The sequence below is a fragment of the Dendrobates tinctorius genome, unplaced genomic scaffold (genome assembly GCF_039654945.1).
Source record: "Dendrobates tinctorius isolate UK_male_01 unplaced genomic scaffold, ASM3965494v1 ptg000007l, whole genome shotgun sequence".
Taxonomy (NCBI): domain Eukaryota; kingdom Metazoa; phylum Chordata; class Amphibia; order Anura; family Dendrobatidae; genus Dendrobates; species Dendrobates tinctorius.
In genome coordinates, this window is record NW_027361675.1 from 52,736,604 (window position 1) to 52,754,331 (window position 17,728).

The window sequence follows — 17,728 nt, forward strand, 5'->3', positions numbered from 1 at the left end:
TAGTTGTCACATAACTGCCATTCACAGCGCTGTCACCGGAGAATCCTAACAGTGCGGTATGCAAGGATTCACAAGTCTGCAGTCACATAGTGACTGCAGTCTTGTCGTTTTAGACCGGATCACCCCTTTAGCCACTCTCCCCCCCCCCCCCCCCCCCCCCATAGGGCCCTATTGTGCGCTCTGTTCCTGACATCTAGATTTCTTCCACTTTCAAGTATAAGCAGAAACGTGACAATTATGTCAGCACGGTACATAACCCACACAGTGACAGGTCTGTGAATCATGGTGCACGATCAGCTAACACAATTGAATGTTATCCAGTCGGGTTCATGACATTAATGTTGCATTTGGCTACGGTGATTCAAATGTAATTTGACAAACGCCATTATTAATTTAGGCTTCTTACATTTAGGCGGCTGCCTACCAGTCAGAGCCCTGTAATATTTAGCTCAAAATGAAAGGTGTTCAGGTCATGCCATGTGCATATAATTATGGGAATGCCAAAATGTGTGTAGAGAAAGGCATTGTTACTGCCACACCTTGGTATACAGCAAAAATAGCATTTTAATAGGAAGCAATTCTCGGTTTGATGCCCTCACTAAACTAGAACTCTGGTATAGTAACTTTCAGAGGATATCTATGTATAGTAGCAGTAATGAGGCGTACCTCAGAAAAATACATTTTAACCACGTCTGCACCCTACTTATGAAATGTGTGATAGGCATTTATTTGACCCGTACCCTTATTCCTGCCCATCCTGTTAATATATGAGGAGTCCTCACTGTATAATTCTACTCATAGAAAAAATGCAAATTGAACGTTCAAAGCTGAGCTGGCAGTTTTCATGCTCATGGTGGCACGGTATTTTTTTTTTTTTTTTTTTTTTTTGATCCTGAAATCCCTGACATTTCACGTTTTTGTCCTTTTTGCCATTCTTTAAAAGTGACATTTGCTGTTTGTCCTTTATTTAGGGTGAGTCAACTCATGATGCCGCCAGCCTCTGGGAAAGTCTGATAAGGTACAGTCATCCCTGGCATATGGGACTTTATGATATATTCATAGACCTATATATTGGGCCGTGTACTGTTCTATTCATATGGCCTGGTCTATACTTTTTTATATTAGGATTTTTATGGCCGTTTGTCAGTTCTATAGGATTTGGCTGCAATAAATTAAGCATTATTTACAGAATTTTGTCACTGGGGTTCTACTATCCGTCCTAGCCCTGTCCAGTCAGGAATTCCTTCCATTTCCGAGCCCTTAGAGAAAGGCGTTAATACATCTGATTATAGGAAACTGTTTAAAACGCAATGTTTGCCATAGATCTGTGTCCTGCAGAAAAGCAGAGGTGGATATTTAATTGATGTGTGCACAGAGATGATCAGCTACCAGCTTGTCATGTCCCATTTAACGCGGTTGCTGGCACTGTTGTTGTCCTGGATTTAACGCCCTAGGGGGCACATTTTCTCTCACCTGGGTGCCTTTCATAATCTATGCTCTAAAGCAATCAATAGTGCCCCCTACTGTGTCTGCCTCATTACTTCTTAAAGAAACCTAAAAGTCTCTAATTGTGAAGATGTGCTTGCAATCACTTTGATCAGTCCATTGCCTCCAAATAGAGGGGGGCGCATGCTGGGGTTTTCAACGACTTTCTGCCAGTTAGGTCTTCAATTTGCCTTTCTGTGTAGGCTGGACTTTATTCTGCTAATATATGATGTGATGCATTACTTGGGTTCTATAGGAGCTCAATAGAAAAAGTGTAAATACATTTTCTATAATATAGCAAATTCATAAATAATACTGTGAATAATGTTAAATAAGGTGAATGTGAAATTAGCTGAAATGGTTAACAGGGTACGGTCCGGAATAAGTGAAATTGTGCAGATTAGGGCCTTTTTTCATCTGCTCATACACAACATGAAAGCTATACGTTTTGGCAAGACCGGTTGGAAATTTAATGTACTCCTGTGTATAGCATGTCCAATAGGTATGGAAGGATAGATATTTCCATTGTGTAGTAAAACAGCCTTCAGACTTAAACCTGACAAGTCAATGAACAGTTGCCAATCCTTCGGGTCATGTTTGCATCCAAGAGCACCAAATAACCCCAAGACGTCGTTGCAAAAGATTAAACTGTTGACATGGTTGAAAAATTGATTAAGGTCTTCTTGACGACTGCAAAAAGCAAACTCTTGTTCCTGGTAATAAGAGATTCTGTTCTCGTAGCCTTGATCCCAATAATTCTGCCTGCCTCTTTGACAATTTCAAATCTCTGACCAAGTCACTAGATCAGCTTGACTGAACAGACGTGGATTAGATGTAGAAGGATCAAAGTCTGGGTCTGCAGCAGTTTCATTTTCCACTGACATTATTAGTCTATCTTCGTCGTCCTCTATTGTCCATACTTTGGGCGGCTTTGGAACACGAAGACTTTCATCGTGTGGCACTGGTCTTATGGCTAAAGGAAGATTAGGATATTCAATTGATTTCTTGTTCTTTGCTGAATATCCTGTTACATTTGTAAGGCAGAAGTAGCAATCTGTTATATGATCTCTCTGCTCTCTCCATATCATTGGGACAGCGAACGGCATTGAAGGTCGTGATCCATTCAGCCATGCTCTAAGTATGTCAGTATTGTCTTTTGATTCCTCCCCTGCCCAGGAGATGTGGTATGCTCCGTACTCGGTCAGCCGAATGATTCACTGCGCGGAATTCGCATAAGTGCTTGCATATGTGTAGATCAGCGATTTTGTTATTTCATTGGAAAATTCAGAGTATACTTTTTCAGAAAAAAATTCAAATGAATTTTTAGAATTATAACAGTTTATAATGTTTCGTATAATTTCTCAAAAACCTTGCGGGATGGGAAAAATCTGAAGTCATTTATGAAATCAGAACGAAAAAAAAATCTATCGGGAACACTCAAAATTGTCCGAGGGACAAAACCTTGGTAACAGTGTTATTTGACTGTTTTCAAAATGGCATAGACCCTAGATACCTTTCAAGTGACTAATACTCCCATAGGAGACGAGGTAACATGCCACAGCAACATTCAAAGTCTAAAGTACATAGAGCAATGTAGATTATGAATGTTGACTCGAGTTGTAATGGCTGCCACCTTTGTCAATAACATCTGATATTTGCTAAATGTTGGGCTGGTCATAAGCAATAGATAATGGTCTGCCAAAACCTGTCGCTTTAGCCATAAACCTGTCTAGCGGAGTGTGCATGATTATTAGATTAGGGAGAGAGTGATGCCTTCAACAGGTACAATACATTGAGAGATACATACTGCATGAACAATGGGATGGAGCATGTTGAAATCCTATACGCCCCATCCTTTTTTCCTCCTGACCTCTTCCACCAGGATCTGTTTGTGTGCCCTATACAAATGTATCCTAATTGGCTTTAATCGACATTCCTGTAAGGTATATGGTCAGCTTTTATATAAGCGTGCACTATTCTTCATTGGTTAATGCTGTCACTAATTGCCAAGGCTGGTCTCTTTACAATAGTATTACTAGATCTACTCAGTGCAATAATTCTCTCATTATAGGTCGATACCAAGAGTAGAAGACAACAGCTCCTGGGCATGAACTTTTCTAAAAAAAAAAAAGAAAAAAAAGGCCTTGAAGACAGAAGATCACACCCAACAACTCTACCCTGAAATTGTGAGAACTGCTCGTCACCTTAAATTTTCTGGAAGGACAAGCGAGTGTACATTTTTCTACTCTATGAAGGAGGTTGTGCAAGTGATTGCAAAAATGTGAAGTGACTGCCTCTCATAGGCAGAAGATATAGGCCTGGCCAGGTAAAGGAAATGCCACCAACCTGACACTGCGTCAATACACCCCCAATGGTCAATGAGGCAGATGAAAAGGTGGAGAAGGAACATATGTTACCTTGCCAAAAAGTTTATGAAAGATGCAAGGTTAGAAGTGTAATTAATTTGAAGGATTTTTTTTCCCACAAAGAGAATTATCATGTAAATTAGTGTATATACATTTTCTAAATTGTATATAGGTATATAAAGTTCTATAAATGTATATATTTTACATATATTCTTTATTTAAACGTTAGGCTCCATACAGGCTGATTTCTACAGATAATGGATATTTATTCTTTGAAGGTATTTTTTTTTTTTTTTTGTTCTCCATAGCTTTAATATGTAAGCGGTGAATGCTCTTTTTTCAAAGTGCAGATCAATGGAATGAAATGGCCATGTCTAGAGCTAATGAAGGAATTGAGAACCTGTTTTTGGTTTGCACTTTTTGTAATATTACCTGAAAAGGTGATCAGTATTAGAGTCTATGTGAAACGTCGTGAAGAGCTTACTTAATAATGTGCGCCCCCGGCACGGATCAGGATAGAGATTTGTGTCTCTAAATCCAGTAATAAGAAAATTGACTGTATAGGGGTGCACTTGAAGAACGGAGTTGGGGAAAAAATGACAGTGTTACAACATATTGGTGCTATTAACAACACATTATTAAGTACGCTGCTCAGTAAAGCAAAGTATTGCTTATTTATTATTGAAGTATATTGATATCAAATTGTGTATTTTCTGGAGAGTATATTGGGGCTCTTAAAGAGTTGATGAAGCTTTCTGCCCCTGTTTGGGGCATAGAATAGGACTATCTGCCCTAGTCAAGAAAACTGAATACATGTCATAATAAACTCTCCCCATTATTTTGGTCCTTTAGATGAATTTTTCTGGACCCCTCTGTATGTATGAATGTCTGTCTGTAGACATCGTGTTCCCATCCTTTTGGTGTTGTATGGATAGCTGCATGCATACATTTTTAAAATTGGTGGTCACTGACCTGTTGCATTCTACCTATTGCTATACTACAACTCCCAAACGGAGGTTGGTAGATGGTGGTGGATGCTGAAGTTGCTCTTTTGCCACAGACATTAGAAACCATTGCTTTAAAGGGTCTGCCCAGGATTGGGACTAAAGTATGTAGTTACGCTATGTAACTACAGAATCGAGACAGCATGCAGTGCACATGCTCTTACAGGTGCGAGACGGTGGTTATGAGTGCGATTTGCATACTTGCGGTCAAGTGTCGACAAGGCGCAGTCATCTCTCAATAGAAGAAATTTTAGAAGTCACATGGATGAGTCTTGATGGCACTTGACTGTAAGATGAGGTCACATGAACGGCTACCCGCATCAAGAATACAGGGGAACTGTTGGTTTGCGCAACACACTGAGTGACCAACTGCAAACTTTTATCCTAAGCTGGAACAACCCCCTTTAATGGATGTAAATGGCTCAGTTTTTCAATGTTCATGAACCTAAATCTATAGAAATTGATCACCAAGATTGCAGCATCAGGACCAAATTGACATTGGTAACTTCCTATATCTATTGAAGGAGGTCTCTGCCTTTGAAACCAGTATCTGTCCAAGTACAGTTTGGTCATGTGCCCCACAGGATGGTTCATGGCCAAGTTCCAAACTTAGTAGTTGCACAAATGTTAGAACGTGTTTAGTGTGGAATGGGGTCTGAAATACTATTTGGTATGCAATATTGAATAGGATATTAGAGGTTTCACTCATTGGGACCAGTTCAGTTGCTTAGTATGTGCCCCCTGCAACCTTCACTGTATGCACCGGCAATTTTTTGAAAATCTTTGTTGTCTGCTGTTTGATTTTTAAACATTTTAATTGAATTAACCAAGGAAAGCACAGTGAATAGTTGGCGGCGTTCCTGTATTTTTGAGTCCTGATGGCCTTGAGCGTCTAACATCATAGTGGATTTGGAACAGCGTGTAATACAGGCAATGGGGGTGCATTTCCATGTCTTAGAATACATCAGAATCCACCTATACTGCAGAGACCGGGCCAAAGCAAGCTATGTGCACCCAGTTTTAATGCAGAAATGAGATATGAAGCTGTGGCTGTGTATGAGCTGTATAAAATGTTGACACTACAGTCTCTCAGACTCCGCACCTGGCATAGGAATATCTTAACTTGCTGAGCTACATGAAATCACTCTCTGGCTAAACATCAATTCGTTCTGGAGCTGGGTTTTCTGAGACACTTTCCATTGTAGTATAACGCCCATGTGCAAAAAAGCATTCAGGCCTCCGCTTCCTCTTCCGACCCAGCTGTACACCTGCGGGGTGCATGTGTTTTGAATGGGTAGACACCTCTGGGAGCAGCTAATGTTTCTTGGGACCAAAAGGATCAGACATAAAAATTTATGAAACACTGCCAGCAAGCCAAGTATGGGCACTTGGTGCATAAAGGCATGGCCAAACATTCAAGTGCACCTTCCCCCCAGTTGTTTTCCATCTATCTCAGCCCTTCTCTGACTGTATGAAGCCAGAGCTGGCAATCAAAGACTTTGGGCTGAGGAGGTGGAGATAAAAGGAAACGCACGTGTGAAGGTGCACTTGAATGTTTGGCCATGCCTTTGTGCACAGAGTTCCTATACTTGGATTGAATAGTCAATAAGTGCTGACAAAGTCCCTTTAACATGCCTGAACCTTTATTTCATCTGTCATCACCTGTTAGGACATAGTTGGCTGGGCGCGCTGCAATAGATGAGTTCAGCGAACATTAATCTAACCTGTGTGTTCACTTTATTCCTTCGTTTACAAAGGTAACCGCAATGGGAACAGTTTTCTGTGTTGTGCTCAAATATTGAATATAATAGGAATCTTGATGAGCCCCATCCTAGCACCATTTTGCAAACGCAATTTGGCGCTAAAATTTGTAAATCCACAAGTTGTAGTGCTGCGGCACATGTAAAAAAAAAAAAAAAATTTTGCTGAAAACTTCTACATGCCCACCCAGTATAGGAAAAAATGTATATATTTGTTCAGATATCCTGCCTTATATACTGCTCAACAAAATATAAAGGGAACACTAAAATACCATATCCTAAAATTAATTTAGGAAAAGTTAAATTTACAGGCTAATCCAACTTCAGTGGAATATGTCTGTGTCTCCTCCACATCTCTGTATGTCCTCTCTACAGTGCCTGTGCATGCTCCTGCTGAGGCGACAGAAGTTTTCCTGAGGCATCTCTTCCCTGGATTAAAGCATCATTCAACTCCAGGACATTCTGTGGTGCTCGAAGGGTGAGAGCAATGACAAAATGCAAAAGTGACCAAAACAGTCAAAAAGGATGTGAACAGAGAAATGGTCTGTGGTCACCCCCTGCAGAACGACTCCTTTATAGGGGTTGTCTTGCTAATTGCCTATAATTTCTACCTGTTGTCTGTTCCATTTGCACAACAGCAGGAGAAATAGATTCACAACCACTGTCTCTCCATAACTGGACAAATTAATTTCACAAATGTGATTGACTTGGAGTTACATTGTGTTGTTTAAGTGTTTCCTTTATTTTTTTTGAGCAGTGTATGTTTGTAAATTGTAAAAATGGCAGCTCTTCATACAAACATTTGTATAGGATGCAAATTGAAGACAAAAAGAAAAAAAGTTACTCCGTGCAACCAATTAGATTCAAATCACTGTTACTTTAAAAAACAAAGCAGCAGCCTGATGATGGGCTATCAATGGTAGTCATAGCAACTACTCTGCATTTCACTCACTAGTTTTGATAACCCCCCCACATTGTACATTTCCTGCAGCCAGTTACCTAGCAACATGACAATTCACAAGGATGACCCTTTCATACATGTGTCGTACTATGTGTTCTTGTAAAACCTCCATCATAAGCTTTAAACTATTTTTTTAATGATAATACCTCCTGCCTGTAGTGTATGCTTGATTGTGGCAGAAATTGTGTAGGTTGAAAAGTTGTTATGCAAATTTGGCACAATTTTAGATAGTCATATGTTAAAGTTTGGGCACCCCTATTAATGTTAACCTTTTTTCTTTATAACGATTTTGGTTTTTGCAACAGCTATTTCAGTTTCATATATCTAATAACTGATGGACTCAGTACAATAAACCTCATTTGTATCCAGAAATATAACTGAGTCCATCAGTTATTAGATATATGAAACGGAAATAGCTGTTGCAAAAACCAAAATTGTTATAAAGAAAAAAGGTTAACATTAATAGGGGTGCCCAAACTTTAACATATGACTGTACAATTTGCAACACTGGTTTATTGATCCAGAAAAAGAAATCAAAGACTTTTGGGTAAAGGTTAAAAAAAAATTAGAGCGAAATTAGATTTTTTTTAATTATTATTATTTTTAAGGGTTTTATTACATTATTGCCCCGGCAGTATGCAGAAAGAGGACCTTTCAATTGATTTAATACTTTAAACAAAGTACCTCCTCCAATTGGCACTGCTTTTGGAACAGTTTTTCGCTCTCTCCCGTGGCCCTCCATTCCAAAGTCATGCCACCTAGTATCATAGGTTTCTCTTCAAACAGCTGGGTGTATACCTCAGAACGACTGTCTGCACGGCTGTGTTTTGATTAACGTTTTGTTTTTTCCCAGACACTGGCCAAACTCCCACCTAGAAGTTCAACCCAGTTGGTAAAGAAAATGCTAACATTATTACTGGGATGGGGTCATAACTTTGAAATGGAGGGGCACAGAAGAAAAACTTCCAAAAGCAGTGAAGCAGAACCAATTTGAGAAGGTACTTGGTTGAAGACGAGAAAAGAACAAAAGTATCAGACAGGTCAAAATCTAGTTTTCCCAAATTGTTCCCCCTTCTTAAATTTTAAATAGGTGACCTGTGTGATGACATAATGTAGAAATGCAGATCTCAATCATCTCTTCTATTAATGCTTTACAATCATGCACATGTCTTCAGTACCAAAAGTAAACACCCCGAAAGACGTGTCTTCACAGTGGTACTTGTTGGGAGACCACAGACCAGCTCACCGTTATTTAGAGAAAACCAACGGAATGTAATATTTCTGAGCGCCTAGTGTTGGCATCAGGTAGGTATAATGGTTTTATTGCAAGGTCGCTGTGGACCACTTGTCCAAATGGTGATGTTCTGCTTTATTGTCCATTTCTTTGCACAGTCATTTTGTTTCCATTATGACAAATGTTTTAATCACTACGTATGTTATTTTCTATGTATCATGTTACATCAATTATTTTGTAACAAGCGGACTGCATATAACCTTTGCTATCGGCTGCCTACCACCCACATCTGCCTCCTACTAATTCGTTTACTACACAATAATGAAGGTTTTGTCAGACATATTGATGGTTTTGTATATTTTGGAAAGGCTGTTTTTTGCTACTAACCCTTTTGCTACTGTAAGGTGCTGCTGGTCCTTACCGTAGTAAGAGTTTTACCAGCACTTATAAACCACAAACACGTGGTGCTTTCTTGTCATACAAGAACCAAAGTAAAATAGTTTTCTGATTTATTTCAGGGGAATAAACTATTTTATTTTTTAGAAATTGTAAACCTCAGAGTATAAGAGAAAGCCAAATATATACATTTATGTAAATGATATTCAAAATAAACTATTTAAGGCAACGTTCTGTCTGGTTTTTTTTTTTTTTTTTTTTTTTACTGCTTTACCAAGATTAAAGGGAACCTGTCACCACTTTTTTGGCCTACCAGGTAAGGCTATGTGCACACGTAGATTTTTGTCCTGTTGATTTTTCCGCGCAGATTTGTAAAAATCCGCAGGTAAAATCTCAGGTCAAAAGACCTGCGGATTAGCCTGCGGTTTAACACCCCACAATGGTGAAGGTGTGAAACAGCATCGGAATCCACACAAAGAATTGACATGCTGCGGATTGTAACCCACAGCAAATCTGTGCAGAAAAATCTGCATGTGCACAGCGTTTTTGGTTTTACCATTGCAAAGAATGGTACTGTACAATGCAGCAGAAATTGCTGCGGACCCGCAGGGCCAGAAACGCGGATCCGCAGCAGAATCTGCAACGTGTGCACATAGCCTTAAAATGTAATTTAATCGATTGTCAGCTATGCGTTCCACAACTAGTTTTGAAACCCCCTGACTCGCCATGTATCACACATAAAAACCTTTTTCATTTGTCCCACGCTGTATGTTAATCTGTTCAGTCCGGTCCGATGGGCGTTGAGTCTGTTCCGTCACTCCACCCCTCCTTGGCTTGCTGTAAGTATTCTTCGCTGTGAAGATCGCAGATCGCGTACATATTTCATGCGTGTGCATTGAAATGTGATCTCATGCATGTGCAGTATGCTTTGCCCAACTGAAGGCAAAGCCAAAAATAGCTAGTGCGCATGCGCCGGCATACTCAGTTATTTTTTGTGTATTTCGCGGCCATGCGCACTACTGATTTTTGGCTTTGCCCTCAGTTGGGCAAAGCATACTGCGCACACGCAATGTCAAGTTTCAATGTGCACACACAAAATATGTACGCAATCTTCACAGGGAAAAATGCGTACAGCAAGCCGAGGAGGGGTGGAGTGACTGAACAGAGGCAACGCCAATCGGACCAGACCGAACAGATTACCATACAGCGCGGGGAAAATAAAAAAGGCTTTTATGGGTGATGCATAAGGAGTTGGGGTTTCAGAACTAGTTGTGGAACACATAGCTGACACTCAAATATTTTGACATAGTAGGCCAAAAATATTGTGACAGATTCCCTTTAAAGTCTTTCCTGAATTGTAAATATATCTTACGGCCACCGTATTTCGAGCCTGTACTTGCCAATTCTCCTTTTCTATACTTGTCCTTTTGGGTTTCAGCTGGTAAGATTGTGTGTTCATGTGTGGTCATGAGTAAAGAAAAATGGAGATTCCACAGCTTCAAAATGAGAGCGCTTAAGATGTGTCAGCTACGCCATGGTCGCATCAAATATTTGGTCAAAAGCTTTTAAAATGCAATTTGCATGCTTTCCATCACCACGGTTTTTATAACTTTTTATTGAATATATAAAGAAAAACTGCATATAATCATAAGGCAAAAACAATGAAGACTCCACCAGCCCTTTGATCTCACATGCGTATGGGGTCCATAGAACTTTCACACCACTTATCTAATCTTACCTAATTAAGGATTCTCTCTTCAAGCTCAGTGTTTTATTGAAATGTCCATGTATCGCACCATGCCTGTGCTCTCCACTGTATATAAATAAGGTTTCTTCAAATATTTTGTTCTATTAGTTTGATGAAGGGACGTAAGCAGTCTCGAAAGCTTGCTTTGTAACATCATTCACTATAATTTGTTAGCCATTATAAGGTATCACACCCACAAGATTCCTATTTTGTTTCTCACTGAGAGCACTTTATATATTTTTTTAACCGTGCTGAGAAATATACAGAGAAACAAACAATTGTTATGATTGATATATTTCCTAATATACTGATTACTCAAGTTCTGAGTGTTGTACATGATACATAAAGTACCAATCAAGCATTAACAAAAAACCAGGTTAAGTAAATCCATAGCCAAATTTGTTAAAGGCAATTTGTAACAGTCCAGAAATAAATAGAAGCAAGGAAGATAAAAAGCAGAAAAGAACAGTACAAAGAGAAGAGGGGGACTTGGTGGGGGGGGTTAAGGTAGGTACGGTAGCAAGAAAGTGTTCCCGGAGGAGACCCAAAAGATGCAGTTCAGTTCTCCCTCATAAATGTCAAAATAGTTATCCTATGGTCTGAATTCCATACAATAAAACCAGGTTTGGTAGAAACTATCAGAGGAGTTTTTAATCATGGAAGTGAGTTCTTTCATTAACATCACCTCATTTACTTTGATAAACCAGAAAGACACTGTTCAAACAATTTCTTTCTTCCACGCTCTCTTGTAGTCACTATTAGATGTTTTATAGAGATGAGAGATTTTCCAAGTTTGGGTCCCCATTGATATCTACATCAGGTACAGATTTTGTACCCAAACAGAACTTTGGACTAAAGTTCAATCAAATCCAAACTTCCACAGGTCCGCTCATCCCTAATGTCTTAAGATTATTACCTGTAGATTTTTATGGGAATGTCAGTGATTGAGAAGTAAGCGCCAAATCCAGGTCTGAAATGAGATTTGTGATTTCACGTACTAACTTTCTCCAAAAAGAGAGAAGCCCCCAGGACCAAAAGATGTAAAATAAATCACTCTTTCTAATCTCCAACACAAAGGACTCGCCTCGGGAAAGAGGACAGGTGAGTCAGGACTCTAATACCACCCAGTGAGTATTTTTATACCCCATCAGTGATACGTTAACCATTGTATGCTTGAGGTCAAAAATGCCTATGGTAACTACCTGTAAATTTACAGTGTACTGAAAGTGCACGCCAGGAAAACAAAATGGTACACAATCTAAGGTAATGTCTAAGAGATTGGTACAGGTCTTCTACAGAAAATCCCTGTAAGTCATGCACCAACTTTTCATTAAACATGTTTGGCCCCGTTAAAATAAAAAAACCTATACTCGCCTCCTGTGCCAGCATCATTCCAGTGGTGTCGGCACTCTCTCTTGGGACACTCATGAGGTTATTTCATGTGAGCCCTGTGCCGAATCGGCACCAGCTTCACTATCCCTGCCTTCGGACAATTCAAACATTAAGGGGAAAGGTGGGGATAGTGAAGCTGGTGCCACTTGGGAACAGGGCTCGTGTGACGTAACAACCTCACTGCAGCTCCATATGAGCGAGTACACACACCACTTGAATGGCGCTGGCACAGGTGGCAAGTATAGGTGTTTTTATTTTAACGTGCAGACTGAGAAGAGTTATCCATGACTAGGACAACCTCCTGTTCTCCTACGCCTCATTGTGGGACACAGAGACAGTGGGTGTTATGCTGCTGCCACTAGGAGGACACTATGTAAACCAGAAAAAAAGTTAGCTCCTCCCCCTGCAGTATACACCCTCTCGCTGGCTGGGATTTCTCCAGTTCTCTCCATAGCGTCTGTAGGAGGCACTTGGGTCTGGTTTCAGACCCCACCGTTTTTATTTTATTTTTGAATTTTCTGTAAATTTTTATTTTTTAATTAACGGAGTGAAGGGGGCGACAGTTCCTTTCTATGGCCCGCTCTCCCCCGAACCAACAACAGGCAAGCACGTGGAATAACCCTTCACGTACACTTTCCTGCAACGAATGGGGCTGATTACTCTCACAATGGTTCCCTTACGGTACACCACGGATACGAGGGCTAGCGCAAAAGGAACGAAGCACAGGAGTGCATGGAGGACTTGAGTAGCGCTTTCCGATGCCCTGAATCAGCCCCACAGCTCTCCATCCCCCTACAACAGGGTGGATCGATTTGAGCAGTACCCCTTTAAGACCTCCCACTCTGCTGCATCGCCCAGAGGATGAGACCCTGCAGCTGGAAGAACGTGGAGCGCGACCTGCCTGAGCTCAGGAGTCGAGGTATGGGGTCGGGTCCTTGCCCCGGGAGAAGCGCTGACTTGGCGCCCCCCACTCTCAGCGCTCAAGTAGGCTAGAAATTTAGCCCCCGGCCTATTAGGCTGCAATTTGCATGGCGCCGCCCACTAGCGCCGTCCCCTCCCCGCCCCCAACGCCTACCACGGGTAGGCCAAAAATTTAGTCCCCGGCTTTTCTGGCCTACTAGGCTGCAATTTTACTAGTGCCGCCTGCGCTAATGTCGCCGCCCCCTCCTTGGCGCCTCTGAACTCTTACGAGATGCGCAATTCTAATCTCGGGGGCCATGTCCTTTTCCATCAGTGGCCGTTAACCCCTTCAGGAGCGCTAGGTCTGCTCTGGACAGCCGGATACCGGGTGACACCACCGGACCACCGCTATTCCTCCCAGGGGACACAGCACAGGACCGTGGGTAAGCTGCATCTGCCCTCAGATTAAAACTTAACCCCTTCCCGGCACACTTTCTGCAGCTGCAGACACTCTGCTGTTAACCCTTTCAGGAGCGCTATGCCTCAATCTAAGGGGGCTAAACAGGCAGTTATTAAGCACACTGCGTTTTTATACCGTGTGTATAATTTCCAAGTCTGCATTACCCCGTGGACAGACTAATCCGTTATACATTGACTATGACCAGGTCTGCGCTCTGCCTCGCTGCTGACGGGCCTCCTGCGCTTAGTACCCCTGAGGGGGCCGCGTCCCTCTCACGGTTGGTGAAGTCTCTTACTATAGCTATAGTTTCCCTCCAGGAGGACTCTTTAAGTTAGAACCACCAGCAGGGGCCATTCTCGTTCAAGGGATGGTCAGGTCTCTGGAAAGCTGAGCCATGACGCGTACCCCAGTCACATTCGTGCCTCAGCATCGGCGCCTCCTGTCTCTCGCTCGCCTTTTTCTGAGGTTCACAGTGAGCACGACTCTGAATTTGAATCTGACTCATCAGCCCCTCAGAATCCCCCATCTGATCAGGAGTCGCTTGATTCTCTTATAGATTCAGTCAACAGGATTCTGAAGTTGGATGAGGAAAATATTCCCGCTCCAGCACACGCTATCTCATTTAACAAAAACTAAGCGTGTGCGTAATTTGTTACCATCCAGAAACATAGGGACCAGCCACATAAATGGTTCTCAGGGCAACAGTCTACTCAGGCTAAATACCCTATTGATACAGACCTAATGAAGGATTGGTTACAGTCCCCTCCGGTGGACCCTCCTGTATCGCGTCTAGCTTCTAAAATGCTCATATCTGTTTCTGAGGGTTCCTCAGTCAGAAACTCCTCCGATCGTCAAATTGACTATCTTGCCTTTTGCGGCAATTTGGGTCTCTAAGGCAATGGCCGCTTGGGCAGAAGCCTTAATTACTTCCCTCCAGGGCACCATTCTTCCTCCGCAGGCGATCACTGTCGCCAGGCAGATAATTCACGCAGCGGACTTTGTAGTAGACGCTTCTGGTGATGCTGCCAACTGTGCAGCTCAAACCGCCGCTAATGCGACCTCCATTACAGGAGCCCTATGGCTCTGCGGCTGGCGCGCGGATGCCACATCTAAAACCATTCTTTTCTCCCCTTTCAAACAGGTCGTCCTTTAGGAGAGAAACTAGACCAGCTCTTTTCTGATACTAACGGAGGGAAAAGTATATTCCTTCCTCAGCACAAGGGCTGTTTGGCCGTTTCGCAACCAACAGCAGACGTGTCTTCGATCTTCTCGCAACAATTCCGGTTGGTCCTCTTCTACCTTCTCTTCCAGGTCAGGTTGGTCCCCGCGAGGAGACAGAGGCTCCCAGGTCTCATACAGACCTAACCGCTCTTGGAAATCCAGGTCTAGAGCTTCTGGATTTAGGGGAGCCAGATCTCATAGATCTACCCAATGACTTGTTGCGGTATCCAGCAGACACCTACAAAGTTGGCAGCCGCCTACATTCCTTCAGCCACACTTACAGTTGCCCACGTCAAGTGGGTCAGGTAGCTGGTGTCCTCCGGATACAAGTAAGAAATTTTCTCCCCTCCAACTCGGTTTTTCCTTTCCTATCCCCCAAGGAAAAGACAAGAGCCTTCCTTCGGGCTGTTCAAGCTCTGATAAGGGACGGAGTCATAATTCGGGGCCCTCATCACGAGAGGTTCATGGGTTTTTATTCAAACCTCTTTTTGTGGTTCCCAAAAAGAATGGGACGGTACGACTCATTCTGGATCCCAAACTGTTAAATCAGTTTGTCAAAGTACGGCGACTCCGAATGGAATCCCTCCGATCAGTTGTCACCATGGAAAACGGAAAAGTTCCTAGCATCCATCGACATCAAGGACTCTTACTTTCACATTCCAGATCTGCCCGCCTCACCAGCAGCTCCTGCGTTTTTTGCAATTCACGACCAGTTTGTTGCCTTGCCCGTCGGACTCGCCAACATCCCCAGGGTCTTTACTAAGGTCATGGCCATTCTCCACTTGTGGGGAGTGGCGGTGTTGCCAGATGACCTGCTCATCAAGGGCGTCCCTTCCAGCCTGCGAGGAATCCGTGGACATAACAGTAATACACTTTCTCGCCTGGGCTGGAACATAAATTTCGAAAAGTCTTTCCCAAAACTGGTTCAGCAGATGTCATTTTTAGGAATGATCTTGGATACTTCCAGCGAGTTGGTCATTCTCCCTCCAGAAAGGCCCCAAGCCTTCCTACAGGTAGCGTGGACTCTTTAACCACCAGTTTCTCACTCTCTATTCATTTCAGCATGGGAGTTCTCGGAAAGATGGTGGCGGCGATGGATGCAGTTCCATTTGCACAGTTCCACCTCTGTTCCTTACAACATGCGTTGCTGTTAGCTTGGAACAAGAACCCGTTCTCCCTGGATCGTCGGATCCTTCTGTCCCTGCGGGTCAGGCAAGCCCTCAGGAGGTGGACACTGAGGTCCTCCCTGAATCACAGGAAGTCTATTCTCCCAGTAATATGGTTGGTAGTAACCACCGACGCAAATCTTCTCGACTGGGGTGCAGTCTTTGTCTCCACACGGCACAAGGGTCGCTGGTCGAGCCGAGAGTCACTTCTCCCCATCAACATTTTGGAAATACGAGCGATCAGATTAGCTCTATGGAGTTTCCACCATCTCCTCGCAGATCACCCCATCAGGATCCAATCCAACAACGCCACGGCTGTAGCGTATATTAACTGCCAGGAAGGTAGCCGTAGCAGGATGGCCATGCACGAAGTGAGTCACATCCTCCATTGGGCCGAGTAGAAAATTGGACGGCAGATTTTCTCAGTCGCCAAGGCATCGCCTCGGGAGAGTGGCCTCTTCATCCGGAAGTCTTTCAGCAGATTTGTCATTGTTGGGGGACTCCGGATGTGGATCTCATGGCCTCAAGACTAAACAACAAAGTTCCTCGGTTCATTGCCCGATCCATGCGCCATCGGAGCGGACGCCCTAGTTCTGCCATGGCACCGGTTCCTGTACATCTTACCCCCCCCTCTTCTTGATGACCCTCGGAAGCAAGGAAAGATCAGAGCGGAGGGAGTACAAATGATCCTAGTCGTGCCAGATTGCCCACGCCGAGCATGGTATGCAGAACTAATACAACTGGTCGCCGACGTCTCCTGGCGACTTCCAAATCGCATGGATCTACTTTTGCAGGGCCCGAGTTTCCACCAGACCTCCGGGGTCCTGTCTTTGACGGCGTGGCCATTGAATCCTGGTTTTTACCACAGGCTCAGTTCTCTCACGACGTGATTTCCACCATTATTAGTGCTGGGAAGCCTGTGTCCATGCACATCTATCACTGCACCTGGCAAAACCTTCTTTTTGCGGTGCAAGGATCATGGTCGATCACCTCTGGTGTTTTTTCATTCCGGCCATACTGGAATTCCTTCAGTCTGAATTAAAATCAAGCCTCGTGCTTAGCTCGCTCAAGGGCCAAATTTCGGCCTTGTCAGTACTTTTCCAACGCATAATTGCCACCAAACTTCAGGTCAAGACGTTCATTCTGGGAGTTTCCCATGTGGCGCCTCCTTATAGAAGGCCATTGGGGTCATGGGTCCTTAACCTGGTCCTTGGGGCCTTACAGGAGGCTCCTTTCGAACCGCTGCAGGACGTGTCACTGTCCGTCCTCTCTTGGAAGGTGGTCTTCTATTGGCAATTGCGTCAATCAGGCGAGTTTCGGAATTGGCAGCCCTGTCCTGCCGTTCTCCGTTCCTGAATTTTCATCAGGACAAGGTAGTTCTCAGGACGTCCCCGTCCTTCCTGCCCAAGGTCATCTCCTTTTTCCATCTCGACGAGGAAATTGTTTTGCCTTCCTTTTTTGTCCGGCACCAGTCCATCGCATTCAGAAGGCCCTCCACACCCTGGATGTGGTTAGGGCGCTGAGACGGTATATCTCGCGGACAGTTCCCTTCCATAAGTCAGATGCCCTGTTCATGCTTCCAGAGGGGCATAGGAAGGGTCTAGCCGTGTCAAAAGCATGCTAGCCAAGTGGATTC

At 43.2% G+C, this 17,728-nt stretch overlaps 1 protein-coding gene across 5 annotated transcripts in view; it reads left to right on the forward strand.

Annotated features, from left to right (window-relative positions):
• Nucleotides 1–9,435, forward strand: part of SPNS2 (SPNS lysolipid transporter 2, sphingosine-1-phosphate) — a 162,513-nt gene extending 153,078 nt beyond the window's left edge. For 3 of the 5 annotated variants that reach the window (XR_012231974.1, XR_012231972.1, XM_073574659.1), the window contains 2 exons: nucleotides 972–1,018; nucleotides 3,557–9,435. Coding sequence is in view for 2 of the 5 variants with exons in the window: in XM_073574659.1 (XP_073430760.1) it covers nucleotides 972–1,014 (43 nt within the window). In the remaining 3 variants the exon portion in view is untranslated. The remainder of the gene's footprint in view (nucleotides 1–971; nucleotides 1,019–3,556) is intronic. The other 2 variants (XM_073574650.1, XM_073574666.1) reach the window with 1 other exon arrangement.
• The last annotated feature ends 8,293 nt before the right edge of the window (nucleotides 9,436–17,728 follow it).